We start from the raw sequence: 23257 nt of genomic DNA, 5'->3' as shown, positions 1-23257 counted from the left end.
GTACCCATCATTTTGCACCAGAATGGACAAGACTTAAAATTCACCATTGTGAAATTGTTTCTCAATCAATACACATCAATACTCACAAAAAAACCCAAAACCATACCATACAAAACATCTCTGAATTGGGCAGTATTAAAGGCATGATAGAGGACATCAAATTAGGATTTTTCAAATGGTTGTGCAAAATCTTATTCTTATGCTAATCTGATAAATATATATTTTTTAAAACCCTTACCTTCTGTCTTAGAGTCAATACTGTATGTTGGTTCCAAGGCAGAAGAGTGGTAAGGGCTAGGCAATGGGGGTTAAGTGATTTGCCCAGGGTCACAGAGCTAGGAAATGTCTGAGGTTGGATTTGAACCTAGCACCTCCCGTCTCTAGGCCTGGCTCTCAATCCACTGAGCCACCCAGCTGCCCCCTAATCTGATAAATATGATACAATTCAAATCAAAGTGATTTAAAATGAACATATTTCAATATCCTTAGATTTCACTTACCTTGAACAACTCAAACAGCATGTGAAACAGATGTGAGGGCACATAAACTACCTGAATTGGTTTGTCTGGAGCTTTAGCTGAAAAAAAAAAAAAAAAACACAACACAAAAACAAAGTCTTTATTGAAGGATAAATGATACAGATGATAAAAAGATGCAAGAACCTTGTATATATAGTATAAGATGTAAAGAGAAAGCAGAAAGTTGATAAAGAGCTGATTTTGGATTTAAGAAGACTCCTAGTCAAAGTTCATCACATATTAAACAACTATGTGAACCTGGCTAAGTCATTTAATCTGATGACAGCCAACTATCCTTGCTCAAGTCTCATTTTCTTTTGTTATCTTGACCAGTTCTACTTTTTAGAGTCCTTTATAATCTTGAATTCATTCCTTGGGCCCTTGTCCTATCAGCTCTTTTGCCTTGCCAAACCTAAAAACCGGGTTATCCCTACTATCTGACTTCTCTATTCTTATTCTTATTCAACTGAATGCCACTGAAGAAAAATATGCAGTCATACCAATTAGGTACATGACAAATATTGTACCTAATTTAATCTCAACTAGGTCCTCACTGCCACTGCAATTCTTTTACGCTTTTCCCTGTCTGGCTTTCTCTTGTATACCCCACAGTCTGTTCCAAAATTTTCCTTCTACCTACAAACCTCATCATTTCCCACAGGAATCTCATTTTATACTATACAGAGGAAAGAGCCTGTTGGTTATGGACTTTCTCTCTAATTTAACTTCTCAAACTGATTCAACATCATTCTTCTTTTTCCCTGCTTTGTTCTAGTCTAAAGATGGTGCTTTTCTCCTTAATAAGGCCACCATCTTTTCTTATTCCTTTGTTTCCATTCTTGCCAGAAGTCTGCCTCTTTAATCATCTCTTCTCTCTAATGACCAATCTCTCAGCATCTATTTCCTCTTTTTCTGCTGTCTGTAAACATGCTTAGATTTTATGCACCCATGAAAAGAAAAACTCTTTCCACTTCTCCTATTATCCTCTCAAGCTATCATCCTATTGTATCTCTGACCTCTCATTACAAAATCCTACAAAAAGCCATTTATGTTCACTGCCTCAACTTTTCACTTCTTGATTCCTTAAAATTGGCATCTAACCTTACCACTCCACTGAAATTTTCTCCAAATGATCCCTTAGTCATATTTGCCTACTGTTAAATCCAATGGTATTTCTTAAATACTCATACTTCTTGATCTCTCAATACCTTTTGATAATACTGAATGTCACTACTTAAAAAAAAAGGAATGTTACAAACGTACATGTTATCATTGAACAGAGGTCATGCAAATCATCTTTCTATCATTCCAACCTTTTTTTTTTTTTTTTTTAAATCCTTACCTTCTGTCTTAGAATTAATACTCTGTATTGGTTCCAAGGCAGAAGAGTGGTGAGGGTGGGCGATGGGGGTTAAGTGACTTGCCTAAGGTCACATAGCTGGGATGTGTCCAAGGCCAGATTTGTCTCTAAGTCTGGCTCTCCATCCACTGAGCTACCCAGCTGCCTCCACTCCAATTTTACAATATATAACATTGAAGCCAATAATGAGCATTACTTTCTTTCTTCTCTTTATACAAACTACCACCATCCTTCTAGTCATTTCGACTTACAGCCTCAGTCATCCTAGACCTGTGTTGACAAACCTATGGCATGTGTGCCAGAGGGGCTGTTCTTCCTCCCCTCTCCACCACACCCACATTTCTTACATGCCCCGCCCCTCTGATCAGCAGCCCAATGGGAGCACTTCCTCTCTCTCCTCTCTGGCGTAAGGCAAGAGGCTCACATGCAGTGTGAGAGTTGCAGTTTGGGCACTTGGTCTCTAAAAGCTTTGCCATCACTGGGCTAGACTACACAAATCCTGTTGACTCTGCCTCCACGTTGTTTCTCATATCCATCCCCTTATCTGACCTCACATAATCAACCCTCTTCTTCAAGTCCTTAATACCTCTAACTTGGACTGTTACAATAGCCTTCCAATTGTCTGCCCTGTTTCTAGTCTCTCTTTTCACCAAACTATCCACACATTGTAACAAAAACTAGTTAAGTATATATTTGCTATGTGTAAGGCACAGCATTAATGGAATACAATAGGGACACTGATCAGCAAATACAGAAGCAAAGTTAAGAGATGGAGAGCACTAACAACTGGAGGGATCAGGAAAGGCCTCATGTTGGAAATGGTCCTAAGAGCTCTGTTTTGAAGAGGGCAGGGATTCTTTAAAAAAAAAAGTTTTGATAACCTTTATTTTTGCATCACAATCATTTCTAGATACTCTCATTCTGACTCCTGAAATGAATCTTCAAGATGTGGAGGTAAAGCAGGATGGTAATACAGATCATTTGTACAAAGGCAAAGTTAGGAGGAAGTCAGAATAGAAGAATTAGTATATGAAAAGGGAGTCAGAATGTGAAAGATGATACATTTCAGATTGATAATTTTGCACACCGAATTGCTCTAGATTTTTGAGTAGGCAAGTAACTTGACCAAATCTGTCAAGGATAAGTCTAATATTCCCTCTCCCACACACAACACTGGGTAACTAGAAGAAACATAACCTCAACAGAAATGGAAAAGTTTGGAGGAGAAAAGAAATGAGGAAAATATGAAATTTCATAAAATGAAAAATATTTAATTTTAGAGATAATGACACTGAGATGCCATCTGACAATTATCTCCTCAGGAATCTCACATTCAACTGAAGGTGTGGAGGTATCTAGCAGATAATTATTATTAATATGGGTTTGGAGTTCAGGAATAAAGTTTAGGGGTGGATATAACTGGAAGACAGTTATATAGGGAATAAGCACCAAGTAACACAAAAAATGATTATATTTTAATGGGAGAAAATAAATTTTTGTTAAAGGAGTCATTTCTCAATCAGCTAATTAGTTAGAAAAAGGTTAAAAAATACTAAACTAGAAGGAGGAATAAAAACAAGACATGCCACATAAGTGAAGCAACCCCAATATGACTGATAAGAAATTGCTGATAATAAAAAAAATGAGAGGCAAAGGTGCAGATCGGTTGCCATAAAGAAGACATCAAATAAGTCTAGGAATTGTCTCAGCTGGAAAACACTTTGTCTCCTTGTTGAGCAGGAAAATATACCAGTCAGCTGGCAAGAGTAGTTTGGGAAAGTGGTCATCAAACTTTTTTGGTTGTTCATAAAATGTCTCAGCATGAACTTGGAATAAGCATAGTAACACAATTTTCATTAAAAAAACTGTAGCGTGATATAATATGAAATAATATTTTATCCTAGTGTCATTATGGAACTACTACAGTTTACTGAGTAGGGCAGTAATATGGTCAGATCTGAGCTTTAAAAAAATTACTTTGGCACCTCTGTGGTGGGTGGACTGGAAGGGGGAGAGAACTGAAGCATGGACCCCAATTAGAAGGAGATTAGAAATAGTGTAGGTGAGAGATGAGAAGGGCTTGAAACTTGGGGCAGTGGTTGTGTGCGTAGAGAAAAGAGCCAGGGAAGCAAAAGAGGAGATAGAAATAACAAGACTGGGTTAAGTGAGAAGGATATACTACATTACAGAATGAAGAACTGTACAGGAGAAGCAGCAAAAAACAGTCCATCAAATAAATGTATAACCAGAAAAAATACGGGGCAGATAATGGAGAAAAGGCAAGAGATATTATAATACACAATATATAAATATATATGTAAATAATACCAATATAATAGGTAATACCAATCTAAGGTTCCACTAGATCCCACAACATTACCAGAGTTATACAGAATAGGTTGTAAAGTGCACCACGGAAGTGTAATAGGTATAGGCTTTAAAAGAATAAAAGCAGATTTTTGCAAGCATATTAGGGAAAGCCTTTGCTGGAAGTCATGGACATTCTGAATGGAATACAGGGAGTAGAGAGGAGAGAGCTAAACAACAGACATTGCTGTTTTGAGAGGGGTTTGGAGCAGAAGTGCAATCTACAGTCCCTATTTGACCTGGGATCTTAGAGACTGGTAAAGGTTGTAAAGGCTGAGGATATCATCCTGCAAGTCAACTCTGAGTAGGGAAGAGGCCTGTGTTCTGGTGGATAGTTTGCAGACATCTTTCCCTACCTGGTTACTTTTGGATCATCAGCTGTGGAGGAGTTGGTTCCTGGCATCCTGAAGACATCTCTGGATCAGTTGTGAGAACCCAAACCCAAGCCCTCTTCCTCAAGTCCTTAGCTAAGCTGTCAACCTGGCAGAAGCCAGGTTGGCTAAGGAACTTACCTTTTTGACTCCAGTCCTGGGTAGTTAGACAGTTTCACCTCACCCCCTCTCCTATCCTCTCAAAAGACAATTAAACTGTTTCCCTGTTTTTCTTTATACCTTAAAGTTCTCATAGTGTGTGTATTTGTTATGCTCTGTGCTAGGTGGAGCAGGATGACAGTTAACTGTCACTTCTGTCAACTGTCATTTCCAAACAGCTAACCCCAAGTTTCCCTGGCTTGTTTGGTCCCAGACTATTGTCCATTCCTGTCTCCTACTCACCCTTCTGAACACAGATAAATATTTAAGTTAACTTCTCCAGTTTTTCCCATAAGAGAAGAGAACATACAATGATAAGATCATAAATTCATCAAGTGTTTCAACACTTTTGGAGGCCTACTCTATTATATTTCATCACGGCCTGGAGGTGGTGGCTGATTTCTTAGAAACTATCAAATGGAGCTCATACTCTGGCAAATCCACTGCTAAAATGGAAATTATTTAAGTACCGGCCTAGCAACAGATTGTATGTCTACTGCCTAAGAACCAACAATGTTGGATTCAGATAGCTTTAATACATTGAGGGGTGACCAAATGGTAATTAATTTTTTTTTAGCCACAGCAAGTTATGAATACTATTTACTAAAGTAGGGAGAATTTCAAAGTGCATTAGGTGGAGGAAATAAAAAATTCTTTTTTATCAAATAGAGAAATATACACATTTGTAGTCAAAAAAGGAAAGGAAGAAATTCAGGATTTCTAGAGAGAGCTATGTCATGAGGGAGATATGGCATATACTTCACTAACACAGTCTTCAGAGGACACATAATTTAATCCATACCTGAACAAAACTCTCCTCTATAACAGAATTGATAAATGGTTGTCCAACCTTTCTGAAGACCCTAGCCTATCAAGTGTGAACCTATTAAGTAATCAAGGCAGCTCATTGTACTTTTGGATATTTCAATTGTTACAAAGTTTTTCCTTACATCCAACCTAAGATCTGACTCTATAATTTCTACTTGTAGTGCCTACTTCTACATTCTGGGGCAAAACAGTTAAGTTTAATTTCCCTTATATTAGAGCCCTATAAATACTTGAAAACAGTTAACATGTTCTCCTTTAATCCTTACCAAATCTTCCTTTCTTGAAACTAAATATTTCTGGTTCCTTACATAGCATGGAGATTCTTCACCATCCTGGTGTGTGGGACGACATTCAGTGTGTAATTTTCAGAGTAGTATTTGGCTTGTAACCTCAATTTTTAAGACCCCTTAGTATTATTATTCCTTAGAATAAAACTGCTCCCCCCATAAAATTTTTAGTTTTCCTGACCCATTTTCAAAAACCTCAAGAAGAGTTTATCTGTAGCCTAGGAAACATTCCAGCTCTTAGAAAAGGGACAAGATAAGCTAAAGGAAGAAGTAACAGGGAGTTTCGAATGTATCTTTACTGTTTCAGGCTGAAAATTGCATGACAGTCATAGGTTTTTTGATCATGGAGGTCTTTAGGGGTACGCAATGATGAAAATCAAGCACTCGAGATTTGAAACATCACAGTCCCCCCCCCCCCCCCNTGAAAATTGCATGACAGTCATAGGTTTTTTGATCATGGAGGTCTTTAGGGGTACGCAATGATGAAAATCAAGCACCCGAGATTTGAAACATCACAGCCCCCCCCCCCCCCCCCCGTAGGACTGGATAGAGAGGAGGAAGGGAATCTTGTGTCAATATTATTATAAAAGTCTGTGCTTACACATAGAGAGAGGACATTTTTGTCCCAAGCAAGCAGTTTATGTGGGCAGAATCCCTTTTCCTTCCCTCCCCCCTCTCTCCTTCACTGTTGTTTTCTTCAAATAAAGCCACAGCCTCCAGCATCTTATCAAATATCCTGTCTGTCCATTAGAGTGATATCTGGGGGTGCAAGTTCCACTCCATACATTAGTGACCTTCTTCTTGAAACCCTCCAACTTAAAAATGTCTTTTCTAAAATATGGCACACAGAATCTAACATAAAATTTCAAGTGTGAGTTGACCAACTAGAGTCAAATGCAACATCACATCCCAGGTCTTGAATATTATGCCTCTCAATGTAGGCTAACACAATGTTGGCTTTTCTGGTTGCTACATCATACTGTGGACTTACCTTGGGTTTGAAATTCCCATCTCTATCCCTCCTTCAATATTTTGGCCATGATTTCCCTATCTTATACTTACAAAATTTTAAACTAAAGCATACTTTAGCCCAACATTCTAAACTGTCAAGTTCATAATTCTGTCATCTAGCATGTTAGCTATTCCTCTCAGTATTGTGTCTGCCAAAAATTAAACATGCTATCTATGCCTTTAAGTAACTAATACAAATGTTAGAGGACCAAGCACAGATACCTGGGCCCTCTACCAAAGGTCTCTATCCAAGTAGAAAAAAGATCTAGATGGCTCAGGGAGTAGAGTCAGGCCTGGAGATAGAAGGTCCTGGGTTCGAATCTGACCTCAGACACTTAGCTGTATGATCCTGAGCAAGTCACTTAACCCCCATTGCCTAGCCCTTGCTGCTCTTCTGCCTTGGAATCAATACATAGTACTGATTCTAGAACAGAGGGTAAGGGCTTAAAACAAACAAACAAACAAAACCTATTCTATTAATGACTACTCTAGGGCTCTTGCTATAATTTACTTAATTGTATGACTGTCTCTCAGCCATGTTTCTTTTTCTTGTCCACAAGAATAGCTCAAGAGACTATAAAGAAAATCTACAGAATTCTTTTTGACATTAATTATATTATAGATGTGAATCCATTTGGAATGGAATTATTTAGATAGATAGAACTCTAAATGTGACTCTTTAAGGTTTAGTAAAGAGTAGTAGTGATAGGATATAAATTTTTTAAAATGTTAACATCAGTATTAAATATGAAAAATTTTAGGATATATCTAGCACCAATTTCCTATTTCCATTTATATAAGGAAAATTTTACTTGTCACAAAACTGAGGAATATTCTTAAAACATATTCCCAAGGCAGTGCATGCCCATACTACATTAGACAAAAGCAAACTAATACTATCTTATGCTAATTTACTTAATTATAAGAAGAGACAGCTCTACAAAGCACAATTGAAGTACTACCAGAAATAATTTTTTTTAAAAATCCTATTACATTGGTACTCAATTTGCCCAGTATGACCATCTTGGCTAGTATTGAATGTGCTGACACAGCTGGCATCTTGGAATCAATAAGAACAGACATGCTGCTGTTGATTTCAGAGGAAGTAATGTTGCCATTAACTCAAAAGAGCAATTTGTTACTACCTGGGAATTTAAGTTCCATTAGCTAAAAAAAAATAATAAATCTAGACAGTTAAATTAAATCACACCCAATCTGTATGAAGAGACACAGAGGGACTACTAAAATGTTTCTAATCAGGGATACATAAGCCGAGTCCACTTAATTAGTGTAGCAAGTTTATGTAGAAAAGGGATGCAACTCTAACCAAAGTATTTATTCCATTCCCAACAACACACTCTGAAAATAAGGAAATGCATTCACATCTTTATTTCTCTAATATTAAGCTGCTTTAATTTTAGCAGTGAATTAGCCGTTCCTTTACAATAATCCAGAGAGCTCAGAGGGAGGAGCCAGCCTCTCAAGGATAGGAAATCTATTATATTGCAGAGAGGCAGTGTGGCATAGTAGTTAAAAAAACCAGACCCAGAGTCAGGAAGACTTGGCTTTCATTCACACTTCTGACACACTAGTTGTGTTACTCTAGGCAAATAACTTAACCTTTCATTGCCCCAAAGCAATTCTTTGAGGATGAGAAGTGGCATAGCAGTGGTACATCTATACAATATGGTACATTTGTGGAGATTTCCTTTATTAGCAGTTCTCTACAAAAATGAAATCACATTTCTCACTGGAAAACCAAATAAAACCTAATTTTCACTTGAGAGTAAAATGTTCCTCCTAACAATTAATAGTTCTTATAGAGTGACCCATAAAAGTCTAAAGCTAACTCCCAACTGAGCTTATCAACATTTTAGTTCAGCATGAGGAAAAATTACTATAAAATGAAAATCAGGACTCCAAAACATGTTTAACTCCAGTTAAGACTTCTTATATTTAACACTAAAGGATGTTTCAATTAAATAAATTCTTAATAAATGCCTATTCGTTCATTCATCAAAAAACCCATGCATTAAGGAGCTTCTACTTGCAGAAGATTGAACTAGAGCTGAGGGAGATTTTTTAAAAATTAGTTATGATAGACCACAAGCTCACACATACGTTTAGCACAAATAATGTGAAAGTGGCTTCACTTCTATGGGTCTCAGTTATCTCTTTTGTAAGTGAGGAGGTTGCATTAGATGTAGATGTTCTCAAGGTCTCTTTTGGCTAAAAATCCCTCTTATTCTCTGTGCTTGACACCATGAGGAATATAAACCCTCAAATAAGAGTAAAAAAGTTTTAAAACAGCTTATAACCATGTCACAGTGATTAAACTAACATACAGAGAAAACGGTTGTCAAAATATAGAATAAGAGTTATATGAACTGAGAGAAAAATAGAGAAATGTAGGCCTAGATAATCAGGTCAAGAAGATGTTATGGGAGAGGTGGGACCTAAGCTACGTCTTGAAGGATGTGAAAAGAAGGAAAGATAAAGGGAAATTACTTCCATGAAGGGAATAGTATGAGTAAGAATGAGACATAAACATGCTGGATTCATATATGAGTCAGAACAGGCAGCTTAATGACCTCAGAATGCAATATTTTAGAATAATAGGAAATATCATTTGTTTCCCTAGTGCCTGACAGAATACCTGGCACACTGAAGTCTGGTGGAATGGATGAATAAGTCAGATTTCTAAGAGGCCTAAAAGTCAGGCAAAAGAATTCATACTTAATACAGTAGAGAAAAGGGAGCTATTTAAAATACTTGTACTAGAGAGTGACATGATAAAAGATTTGTTAAGAAAGATTAGTCTTTTTTTTTTTAGACATGGCCAATGTGAGAATTTGTTGTCTGACCATGCAGTTATTATAACTGTCTTGATTTTCTTTTTCATTCTTTATTCCCCCTGTGTGATGTTAGGCAGCAGGGAAAATAGGGCTAGTGAATGTTGCTATAAAAACAAAAAAGAGAATTTCTCAACTATTTTTTTAATGAACAGAAAAGGAAAACTAGAAGGGAACACATAAGCAGGACAGCTTAGAAAGTTACATGTTGAATTTGTTATACTTAAAAGGAAAAATTAAGTAATTTTGATTAGAAGTTTATAGTTTCATTCACAATAAAATTAAAATAAAAAAAAAGTTTATAGTTTCATACACATACATATTTCATATATCGTTCTGGGGGTTCTACTTTTATACTGAATAAACATTAAGTGTTTAGCTTCAAAATTTAAAAAATAAGTTAATTTTTAAAAAAACTAGTCTGGCAACAGTGTGCAGGATGGATTGGGAGATAGAAGCAGGAAAAGCATAAAGAAGTCTTTTAAAATAATACAAGCAAAGGGTGATGATGAAGATGATGATGATGATGATGATGATAAATCACAACAATACCTCATTGCTTTTGCTCAAACAAGACATGCCATCTCCTAGCTGGGTATTTTCACTGGCAGTCCCCCATGTCTCCTGGTTTTCCTGAATTTCCTTCAAGTCCCCACTAAGATCTCCTTGTATAAGAAGCTTTTCCTGATCTCCCTAAATTCTACTGCCTTTTCCTCTCTTATTTCCAATTTGTCTAGCACACAGCATGTTTGTATGTAGTTGTCTGCATGTTGTCTCCTACATTACACTGTGGCCTCTTTGAGAGCAAGGACTGGAAGCTTAGCAGTGTCTGGTATATACATTAATAAATGTTTACTGACTAATAATAACGGCCTAACTTGATATATATCCATGATTTTACATACATACATGCACACATATATTTTCTTACTTGATCCATCACAATTAGTTATTGATATATTTCAACCAATACTCAAGTACTAGTGTTCCTGTTATAAGGAAACAGAGGCCCAGAAATGTTCAAGGGACTTACCCAAAGACACACAAGTAGTCATTCATATAGTATAGCTCATATTAGCAGCAACTAAAACATTTGCATATAAGAACAAAATGAATTTTTATTTTTACCATTGAATTCTTCAACTTCCAATTCTGGGGCTACCATATAATACTGTTCACAAAGCATCTTGGCTGTTTCATATGCATCTGCAAAAGGATATTAAAAAAAACCCATTGTATTATTTTTCTGGAAAAACAGATGACAATGTGTAAATATTTTAATAATCCAATTTTTATGAATTCTTCCTTATATCCTAAAACAAAAAGGATAAAAAGGAGACTTTTTACATGTTTAAGAACTACCCTACATTATTTATTCAAAAAATACTTGTATGCATTGTATACAATTCCTCCAATAGTAGGTATTCTTTTCAGGTGATGGGAAATAGTTTTTCTGCAAAGAATTAGAAAATATGACTTTTAGGCCAAATTTGCATGACATCTAATAATTACTCAGAACTATTCTGTGATATACTTGGTATTCTGTTAGTAACAGCATTGGATATGACCATGGATCAGAAGGAGATTCCTAACATCACTCTGTCAAGGGTTAAGAGATAAAGAAACATGAAACAAATGAAAAAGAACCTAAAGGGTAGGGGCACAATCTACCACAGGCAACCCTCTGAAAACTCCCCACAGCTTTATCAAGCTGGGAGTTTTCACTCTGCTCCATGATACTCAAAAAATGATGAGATATTGTGACAACTGTAAACCATTGTTAACTGCACCATGAGCATAATTGTTCTTATAACTTAAATTGCCTCTTTTCCCTTACCTAGGGATATATGGAACCTCTGAAACTCATCTTCAATGTGTGATCTTGCTGTTACTGTGGATCTGCGTCTAATGCCAACAGGATATAAGAAGAAGAGGTATCTACTTTCTTTAGCTTGCAGCAAGGGAACTTGGCATAGGCTTCAACAGCAGTGAGTCTTATGCCATGTCTAGGGTTCTAGGAGTACAGTTACAGGCTTCTCCTAGGCTTTATACAAGCCCGATTTGGCTGAGTGGGCATGGTGGTGACAGAGGGAAATGTGCAGCCTAAAATCTGGTATGATGCATTATATTTTAGTTTAACTTAAAACTCTAACAGTGCTCTAACAAAACCTTAACATGCTAAATGTTAAGTTTTTTTTTAAATGGACAACAGTGTAGCAGGAATATATAAAATTTTGAAATGCAAAACCTCATAGGAAAAACACAAATTCAAGATTCACTTACTTTTTGTGTTAACAAAGAGCACCATGCTATGCTACATCTCCATCTAGTGACGGATATTAATACAAATTAGGTCTAGACCCAAGGTGTTCAAAATGTAATCTCTGTTCTTCCAAATCAACAATTTTTAATGCTAACAAGTACACTTTACTACCCAATATACATTTTACAAAGTCAATAACAATCATTGTGATTAATGACATAGATGTTATCATTAAAAAGTAGAATTCTATCCTATGGAAGATCCACTATATTATAAGATATGCACTAAGAAATAACTAAAAACTATTCTGCTAGTAATGACAGTACAATCTTCAACAGAGGACTTGAAAAACCATAGAATTTGGAAGATCATCTTCGCATTTCTCCAAGGATATAGCACAATATTTTCACCTAGAATTAATTGATGAATTTGGAAAATTTAGTCACAAGACTTGAAGCTATTTTCAGTGACTGTGTAGTCTATGTTTGCAGCCTAATGAGTATCAAACAAAGTTTTTAGAAGTCTGAAAAGTAATTAATTAGTATAATACATTGTTAATAGGACTTCAAGGTGTGCTCTGAGGTATGGCTGATGGAAAACAAAAGTTAATTCAACACGGGAACTTCAGCTCTACTAAGGGGTCTTCAGGGCCTACTTCTGTTGAATAGCCTCCTCTTAGCATTTGAGTCCTACTTGGTTCCCTTTTGAAAAAGGAACTATAGTAGAGGGCTTTATATAATAAAGTCTTCTTTATTAAAAAGCAGTCCAACTAATACACTCAAGTGTTTGTTTATAGATCATTGTGTCTGACATAACAGGGAAGCAGAGAAACTTAAAAGGTAAAATATTAGCCACTGTCATCAAAAGAACAAACAGGGGCTCCTAGATGCTTATAATAGGGTAAACGACAACACCTTTGTGGGACCTCCCCACCATCTGGCTCTTTTCTACCTCCCTTATCAGTTTTACTCCATGCTTTTTTTACTCCAGGAACTCTAGGCTAGACACTATTTCTCATTTCAGTGCTACTCCATCCTCATCTCCATCATTTATAATCCTTGTCTTCCTTTAAAAGACTAGATGGTAGGGCAGCTAGATGGCTCAGTGAATTAAGAGCCAGACCTAGAGACAGGAGGTCCTAGGTTCACATCTGGCCTCAAACACTTCCTAGTTGTATGACCCTGGGCAAGTCACTTGACCCCCTTTGCCTAGCCCTTATCACTCTTTTGCCTTGGAGCCAATACACATATTGAGTCCAAAACAGAAGGCAAGGGCTTGGAGTCAGGAAGCTCTGAGTTCAAATATGGACTCAGACATTAGCTGCATGACCCTAGACAAGTCACTTAACCTGCATGCCTCAGTCCTTTCAGCTGTAAAATGGAATGACAGCACTTCACTCCCTGGGTTGTTGTCAAGATCAAGCGAGTTAATAATTGTAAAGTGTTTAGCACAGGGCCTTGAATATACTAAGTGCTACTATAAATACTACGATGAGGATAACAATGAGCTTAGGTGCCATCTTTTCCAGGAAACCTTTCCTAATTCTTCCCCGCCCTCATGCCTCCTGTTGTGCTTTCTTTCTTCTCAAATTACTTTGTAATATTTATAGGTATGTATGTGTTCACTAGTAAAATGTAAATTCTTCAAAGGCAAGGAATATTTGTGTATAGCTTGTGCCTAACATTGTATATGCACATATGTGTACTAACTAAATTAAGTTAAATCCATAGTTCCCAATCTGTAAACTATGGACCTCTGGGGCCCCTCAAGTATCTTTGTGAGAACTTAAACTTTAATTTTCATAGAATCATAGAGTTGGAAGGGTCTGAAGCACAGATCCCCTCTATGATACTTCTGCCAAAAGCATGAATCCTCGCTATAAAATCTTTGACAAATCATTTACTGTTCAGATTCTGCTTGAAGACCTCCAGTGAGAGTCCTGAGAAAACTTGTTTAATTTTTGGACTGCTCCTAATTATTAGAAAGTTATTCTTCATGCTGAGACAAAAATCTGTCTCACAAGATCATCAGATTTCCTCTGTCTTTTCTTCTCGAGGCTCCAATTCCTTTAATTGATTCTCCTCATATGGTAATGTTTCAAGTTCTCTTTCCATTCTGAGCAGTGTCTTCTGGATCTCTACCAGTTTGTTCAACTAAAATGTTGTTCCAGATGGGGATTCACTAGGGTAGTTTTCATGACCTGATTAAAGTCAGCTCCCATTAAAGTCAGAATCTTGGAGGACTTGAATTCAAGCATTCTTGATTTTAAGTCCAGCTCTCTATGCACTATGCTAAACTACATTTGCCTAAATACTCTTCTTTCCAATCAAAGCTATCAATAACCATATGAAAACATGTTCTAAATCCCTCTTGATTAGAGAAATGCAAATTAAAACAATGCTCACACCTATCAGATTGGCCAATATGACAGCAAAAGAAAATAATAAATATTGGAGGGAATGTGGCAAAATTGGGATATTAACGCATTGCTGGTGGAGTTGTGAATTGATCCAACAGTTCTAGAGGGTAATTTGGAATTATCTCCGAAGGGCTATAAAGTAATGCATACTCTTTGATCTATTAATACCACTACTATATCTGTATTCCAAAGAGATTTAAAAAAATGGGGGAAAGGACCCATTTCTACAAAAATACTTATAGCTCCTCTCTTTGTGGTGGCAAAGAAATTGGAACCTAAAGGGTTGTCCCTCAATTTGGGGATGGCTGAATAAACTGTGGTATAAGAATATATGGTGTTATAAGGAATGATGAACAGGATGATTTCAGAAAGAATTGGAAAAACCTACATGTATTGATGCAGTGAAATAAGCAGAATCAGGAGAACTTTGTACACAGCAACAATATTGTGGAATGATCAAATATAAAAGACTTTGCTATTTTCAGCAATACAATGATCCAGGTAAATTCTGAGGGACTTAGGACAAAGAATGCTATCCATCTCCACAGAGAGAACTGTTGGAGTCAGAATGCAGATGGAAGCACACAATTTATCACTTGTTTATTTGGGTGTTATGTTTTGGTTTTACAAAAATGAACAATACAGAAATATTTTGTGTGATAATACATGTATAATAAAGACTGCATTTCTTGCCAGCTGTGGGAGTGGGGAGGAAAGAGGGCAAGGAGACAGTTTGGATTATATAACTTTGGAAAACTCATGTGGAAATTTGTTATTAAAATAAAAATAATTAAATATTCTTCTTTACATCTTCATCATCTCTCCAGAGGAGGGGGTCATTGTCTTTCCAGGTATTTTCAAAGGAGACATCTGGTTAATGAAAGGGCAGCTGCTATTTGTTCCTCTCATTCCCACACCTGATTTTTAGAATTATACCCCTTTCGGCTTATTAGGTAAGGGCCAGCATCCCCCTCTATTGCATATGATCTAAGATCTCCTGTACATATATATTCCTTCTTCAAACTCTCGAGGATGGGATCTGGATATCTCACTATCACATATCACCTTTAAAAACCATATGATTGTAAAGGGCACTAATTAGGGCTCATAAGATTCCTAGGAGGTCTTTATAAGTATTCTAAGTACAAATGATCTAGCAAGATCTGGTTATCTGACCACACCAGAGGAATGCCTACTCTATGCCAGTTCCTCTGTTGTCAAGCCTATTCTGATATGCTTGCTGTCCAGAATCATATACTGCTGGTCCCATATGACCAAGGCAGCCCCTATAATATCTACAAGACGGTTATAGAATGGATTCACATAAAATACAGAAAGAAGAATGCTCAAGCGTAGAGCATATTCTTTTCCTGCTGGCAATGGGCTATTACTGTGACCAATAATACTATAATTGTGAAATACAGAAAAACAGACACTGCTTTATTTTCTAATTAGTCCTTTCCACATTAATACTAGTCTGTGGGCAGCACGCTGTTTGTTGTGAAGAATAATTGAATTCCTAGCTTCTTCTAGACCCTACAAGTTTTTACTTTAAACTGTACTCCCATCCCTACCTGACACAACTACTAAAACTGGCTTGGCTAATCAGATTATATTATTTAGAAATTATTTGGCCATTTTAACACAGTAAATGAACATTTAGCTATAGTATTCCTGGGAGATATCCTTTTGGAATCTCTTTCAGGAGGTGATTGCTAAGTTCTTTCTATTTCTATTTGCCCTCTGGTTCTAGAATACCAGGGCGGTTTTCCTTGATAATTTCTTGTAAACTCTTTTTTTGATCATGGCTTTCAATATTTCTTAGATTATCTCTCCAGGATTTATTTTCCAGGTTAGTCAAATGAGATATTTTTCATTTTTTTTATTTTTTCATTCTTTTGACTTGTATTGTTTTTTGAAGTCTCATGGAGTCATTAGCTTTCACTTGACCAATTCTAATTTTTAAAACATGATTTTCTTGAGTAAGTTTTTTTTTACCTCCTTTTTTCATTTGGTCAATTCTACTTTGTAAAGAGTATTTTTCCTTAGTGAAATTTTGTATCTTTTTCGCTAGGACTAATTTTGCCTTTCAAGAAGTTCTTTACTGCTGTACATTTCTGTGACTTTTGCCAATTTGTCCTAGTGTATTTTTGGGCCTCCTTTACCAAGATGTTGATTTTTTCCATGATTTTCCTACATATTCCTATATTATTCTCATTTCTTTTCCCAATTCTTCTTCTATTTCTCTTATTTGATTTTTAAAATCCTTTTTTGAATTCATCCATTAAATCTTTTTGGACTTGAGAGCAATTCACATTTTTCTTGGAGGTTTTGGATGCAGCAGTTTTGATTTGATTTTGTTGTCTTCTTTTGAGTTCACATTCTGGTCTTTTCCGTCACCAAAATAGCTTTCCATGCCGAGTTTCTTTTTTTGTTGTTGGCTCCTTTTCCAGCCTTTTTCTTTTCTTTTAATTTAAAAATCTGTTAAAGTTGGGCACTGTAACTGTGGTGAAGGGAACACTGCTCCAAGCTTCAGGTTCTTTGTGCAGTTGCTTACAGAGGTGGCTCTGGGATCTATTTTCAGTTCTTTCAAGGAGATAAGATTTAGAAGGAGTATGTTTAATATTCTAGCCTGAGTTCTGGTCTGTGAGTAATCCCAAGCACTTTTCCCCACTCAGAAATGTAACTGGGGTCTCCTACTTCCTTGTGGCTACAAGCACTTGTGTCAGCTAATGCTCCTCCTCACCCTAAGTTTGTGCTCCCAGACTGTGACTTGATTTTATGTATGGGAAATACAACAAGTCTTACTCTTAGAGCCAAAAAAGGGATCCCTGTAAATTCCTTCTGAGCAGTCGTCCAACCCTCCCCTCTCTACCTCCCTTTACTCTCTGTGGCTAAGAGTTCTGGTAGTCTTTGCTGCTGCTTCAGTTGAGCCCAGGGGCTCTTGCCTCAATGGAGTCTGCCTTGGCATGCTGTGCTCCACCTCCATACTGGTGCACTGGATCCCTCATGCCGGCCTTCTAAGTTATTTTGGGCTAAAAAATTACTCACCTTTCTTTTTGTGGGTTATGCTGCTCCAGTATTCATTTTGAGATGTTACATCATTTTGAGGGTAATTTGGTAGCGATCAGACAGGTCCATGTACCTTCTCTGCCATCATAGCTTTGCCCTGATATTCTCTTACTATTCAGATGTTCCCTAAATATTCTTCCCTCTCAATTTCTCAGACTACTCAGCCAACCCCCATGATCTACTTTTCTCTACCTCAGCTACACAAAGGGATGGTCACAAATTTGATCTTGCTATCACTGCTTAAGATTAAGAACTATGATCTTTCTTAATATGATCAAAACTTGTTATCATTCCATCTCTCTATATACCTTTATTCTCCAAAATCTATTCTTCATCCTCACTATGAGTTCCAATTGTTTCACCCTCAGTACTTCATCAGACTATCCATCACTCCTACTCTGGTTATAATTTCCTCCCTATACAATCTCTCAACTCCTTAGTGAACTACTTGAACTCTATATTGTCCTCTATTCTATAATCCCTCATTCCCTTGTCCTATCAATGCCCAAACCTTGGCAAATCAAAACTCTGGATTATAACCAACATCTACTTCTCTTGCTCTCAATCACTTGCTGCTCAATGGAGTTGGAGGAAGTCAAACAATTATGCTGATTATATAAATAATTTGTTATTTAAACTTACCTTGGTCATGACCTCAGTAAGACAACCCTTTAATTCCTTCCTAATTGATTCTCTATCCCACTTTCCACAATTGCTATTTCAAACCTTTTTTTCTCTCAAACCTACGGCTACGTATTTCCTACCCTACCCTCTTTGCTGAAGTATTCACTTTGTATTTTGCTGAGATGATCAAGATATTTACCATGAGCTCAATCTTTTCCCATCACCTCTTCCTCCTCCTTTTCATCTCACAAGCCTTCTTCCTCACCATTTACAATTCCTTTGACATCATCCTTTACTATCTTTGTCCTTCATTCCTGTCTTTATGTCCATTCTCCTTGCCAAAACCAATAAAGTGGGCTCTCATTGCTGCTAAACAATCTACTATATCTCCCATATCAACTCACTGTCCCACTGTAGCAATGTAAAGCATGTCCTCTTCTCTGACACTGCACTGTTCTAGTGAAGATTACTGCAGTAATCTTTTGCAGTAAGTCTGTCTGCCTCAAGTCCTTCCTCATTCTGATCCATCCTCCATTTGGCTACCAAAGTGATTTTCCTAAAATGCAGTTCTCACTATATCATCCTACCTACTCCTAAACTCCAGAAACAGATATATTCAAAGCTCTTCATAACCAAGATTCCTCATCCCTATAGTCTTCTTACACTTTACTTTTAGACAGCCTCCAGGACATTTTTTTTTTAATCCAGTGGCACTGGCACCCTATGTGTTACAAAACACTCCATTTCTTGGCTCTGAGTTTTTTTTCTGAATGTCCTCTATGCCTGGAATGCTCCAATAACAGACCTCGTTGGCTTCCTTAAGTCCTAACTAAAATCCCAACTTAAATCCCAACTTTGACAGGAAGCCTTCTCCAATCCCTTTTAATCCCAGGGCCTTCCTTCCAATAATTATTTCCTATTTATCCTGCATATATTTTACTTTGTATTATTTTTGTTTGCATAATTTCTCCCCATGTAAGGATAGGATTTGTGCAAGGGGGAAGGGACCAAAGAAGTCAGAGAAGGCAGTTGCTGACAGTTGCGACCAGAGAGAATTCTGGGAATTTCTCGGAGGAAGAGAGAGAAAGAGAAGTCTTTGGGTGGAGGATTGGGAAGAGGGAGGAGGACGAAGACAACCCAGGTCGGATCCAGTCCTGAGGGCTTCCTGAGGATCTTTCTTTGGAAACTGAAATCCTGATTTCCTGATCAAAGCCATTCCAACGCATCTCAGCCATCAAGACTTCAACCATCGAGTTGGCCAAGTTTTTTGGACTCCATTTTGGGAGCGATTTCTTAAGTCTCCTTCTCCCATTACCCAGCTTTGCTGAGAGACCCCCTTTCAATCAAAACTTACAATTATTGAAAGGGATAGAAATAGAAACAGAAGGAGAAGGGGCAAGGGCAGGGGAGGAAGCTCAGGAGTAGGAATCCCAAAGGTTCCCTCCTAAGTGACAGGCCCCCATAGAAAGAGAAAGCACCCCCAAATCCCTCTGCCCTTCACCCCTTTCCCCAGTCCCTGAAATGCAAATAATAAAAGTCATTCATCAGTCAGAGAGCATTCCAGAGTGCCTGAGAGACAACAAGGGAGAGGGGAACCACAGCTTGGTCTGGCTGCCTCCATCTTGAAGCCAGACCACCCACAGTGAAATTAACTGATGGGGGGAGGTTTATGTGAACCCCATCCTTATTCAGAATCTAATTGGGGTACCACATACCTCTTCTTATAGGGAAGCCTTGCCCCCAACTCCTGTGGGGTGGCATGACCATCCAGGTCACCCAATTTTGGGGTGAACCCCCTTAAAGTCTCCTAGTGTATATTTGGCCCTGGGGGGGTGCTGGAAGAGACTCACCACATAGACTCTCTCTATCTCCCTTCTATAAAAATCCTCTACTGACTGGCCTTTTCATTGTTACACCCATCATATTGTAAACTTCTTGAGGACAGGAATTGTTTTCTACCTCTTTTTCTATCTCTACTACTTAGCATAGGCACATAACTGACATTTAATAAATGTTTATTGATTAATATTGATTAAGTTTGGGCATTTCAATTTTAGTTCAATTCCATTCAACCCATATTTATTAGGTATATTATGTGCAGAGCATTTTCTGGCTAGAGATTCTAAGATAGGAAAAAAAATTACCCAGTTCCCACACTATAAGAATTTATAATTTGTAGCTTAAAATGTGACCCCTATTTGAATGTCATTGTATGTTCAAAAGGCTGTCTTCAAAAGACCCCCTGCATTTAATACAAAGGAAAAAAATTACTACCTATATATCCTTGCAGAGAAGAATTTGTCAAGACATTACTGACTGTTTACTGTCCCCTGTCCTAAAAACAACAAATGGAGTAACTTTTAAGATATCTAGGATAGCTGTTGATATATATGAAATCAAATGGTACAGATTTTTCCTCTTTAATAAGTCATGTTAATAATGCTCCTAGTATCCTAGACTCCTTATATTTTCTATTGCTTTCTACTCTGCTAGTCTGGGTATGGTTATCATCTGCTTTCTTCACCCCAGAGTCTACTCTGATGACAGGAAACAACAAAGTCATAATCACTGGGTACACTACAAATTTATACTAAATTCACTGGGGCCCTTTCAGTCAATCCTTACGTTAATTTATTTTTTATTATTCTTTTATTTATTTGTTTATTTATAGGCCCTTACTTTCTGTCTTAGAATGAATACTTTGTACTGTTTCCAAGGCAGGAGAGCAGTAAGAGGTAGGCAATGGGGATTAAGTGAAATGTCCAGGGTCACACACTTAGAAAGTGTCTGAAGGCAGATTTGAACCCAAGACTTCCCATCTCTGGGTCTGGCTCTCAATCCACTGAGCCACCCAACTGCCCCCTTTCTCATTCTTCTTCAATTTCCCTTCCAACACCTCTACAAACTCAGTCCCTTCACTTTTAGCCAATAATCATGTCTAATACTTTACTGAAGAAACTGAAGCCAAATATCCTTGAGTCTCTCTCTCACCTTTCTCAGTCCTCCTTAATTTCAGTGCCTTCTCTCTAAGATTATCTCCAACTTATCATGTACAGATCTTGTTTGTATTTTGTCTCCTTGTTCAGACTGTGAGCTCTTTGAAACCAAGGACTATCTTCTGCATTTCTTTGTTATCTCTAGTACTTAGTACAGGGCCCAGCACATAGTAGGTACTAGACAAATATTAACTAACTGATTCTGACTCAGTTTAAATCACTAGTAGGCATATTCCCCAAGGAAATCAAAGAAAGATGAAAAGGAATCATGTGTATAATTGTATTTATTGTGGTTCTTTTTGTGGTAGCCCCCAAACTGGAAATAAAGGAGTTGCTTTCCTATTGGAGAATAGCTAATAAAAACTATGAAATATTAATGTAATGGAATATTTATTGTGCCACAGGAAACAATGGGGTATTTCAGAGGAAACTGGGAAGGCATTTATTAACTGATCCAGAAAAAGCTGACTAGAAGTAAGATGAACAACTTGTAAAATAACAATATTATAGAGAAAAACCACTCTGAAATCCTTTGGAACACTGGTAAATGTAAATATAAGTCACAAGTCCAAAAGAATTAAGATGAAACATACTACTTACTTTCTGCCAAAGAGGTAGATAACTTAAAATTCAGAAAAACACATACATGATGAATATGGCTAATTGAGAACTGTTTTACCAAACTATGCAGGTACATACTTAAGAGATTTATTTCTTGGGCTTGTTTGCTTTGTTCTTTAATTTGCTCAATAAGAAATAGAAATAGTGGGAAGAACATCATAATTTTAAAAAATTTGAAAAATAAAAATAATGAATGTTTAATATTGAATCTTTTACAATGGGTTAAAGGAAGCTAGAGAACAAATCATAGAATGTGAGATGATTTTGTCTAATCCCTTCTTTTCAGAGATGAAGAAAACCAAAACCTGAAGAAATTAAAGAATTTCATCTATTGAACCCTAATATAACCAGGCCTTTTGATTTCTTTAAAAGCAAACAACTTATACAAAAAGTTGGTATTTTATTAATTTGAGTAAATTCATAATTATTGAGCACCTTTTTGTGGGATCACCACCTCCTATCCCCTCACCCTTATAGAAGTAGATTAAATTATAATCAACCTCATTTTCTAGAATGGAAAATAATCAGGGATTAAATGGCGTGTTCCCGCCTAGAGGCAGGAAGTCATAGGTTCAAAGCCAGCCTCAGACACTTCCTAGCTGTGTGATCCTGGGCAAGTCACTTGACCCCCATTGCCCACTCTTACCACTCTTCCACCAAGGAGCCAATACATAGAAGTTAAGGGTTTAAAAAAAAATGGTGTGTTCCCCAGGAGTTGTGATAAGTAGGTGGAACTTGCATTTAACTATATATATCTGGAATGAAGGTCATGATATCTCAAGTTAAAGAAAAAACTCTACTCTACTTTTTAGACAAAAATATTTATTTGGTCTCCTTACCTTTCACTACTTCGGCCACGTTACAGTTGGGATCAATACTCCCAATGTGTTTAGGATGACTAGGATTAGTGTCATCGCCAAAAAGGAGTGCTTAAAGAGAAAGAAAAAAAAATTAGTAAACATACATTTATAATGAATAGCGAAACAGTGAATTTCTTAAAGCTGACTTGTCAGAATAGCTGACCTTTGACCCTGCAAGAGGCAGGTGAACCTAGAAATAAAAACATGACTCTGACCTATCCTCAGAATTCCAAGATCTTCATTTTGTCTTATACTTGAACAGAATCTACGGAGTTTGAAAGGAATTGTGGAGAAGAAAAGGGAATTAAATTAAGAGGCAACTTTCATCTCAGAAAAGTAGGAAATGTTTATTTTCCAGAGAGAAAATAGAGAAAAGGGTGGCAATGACTTCCTAAAAAAGGGTATATAGTGAAAGAAGGTTAAGAACTAATAGAGGGACAGCTAGGTTAGGAACCCTGAAAGTAGCAATAAAAGATATTATGAAGGACAAATTCCCATGGTCTATTAAAAGAACAGAAAAAAAAGTCTAATCAAAAGAAGCTGCTGTGTGATCAAAGAGTCCTCAATAAATTTAAACTGATAGGAGGAAGTCTCCTTCCCTGTCACACTCAAATTGGAATCCTATAACATCCATGTTTATTGCATGATT

The 23257-nt window shown here is 37.0% G+C and overlaps 1 protein-coding gene across 1 annotated transcript in view; it reads right to left on the bottom strand.

The window, feature by feature from the left end:
* Positions 1–23257, bottom strand: part of PDK3 (pyruvate dehydrogenase kinase 3) — a 169945-nt gene that overhangs the window by 16070 nt on the left and 130618 nt on the right. The window contains exons 6-8 of the mRNA XM_044670151.1: positions 22588–22677; positions 10882–10959; positions 501–577 (exon numbers count right to left, since the gene is read on the bottom strand). Of these exons, the coding sequence (XP_044526086.1) occupies positions 501–577; positions 10882–10959; positions 22588–22677 (245 nt within the window). The remainder of the gene's footprint in view (positions 1–500; positions 578–10881; positions 10960–22587; positions 22678–23257) is intronic.

The sequence above is a fragment of the Gracilinanus agilis genome, chromosome 3 (genome assembly GCF_016433145.1).
Source record: "Gracilinanus agilis isolate LMUSP501 chromosome 3, AgileGrace, whole genome shotgun sequence".
Taxonomy (NCBI): domain Eukaryota; kingdom Metazoa; phylum Chordata; class Mammalia; order Didelphimorphia; family Didelphidae; genus Gracilinanus; species Gracilinanus agilis.
This window is presented reverse-complemented; position numbering and strand designations above follow the sequence as displayed.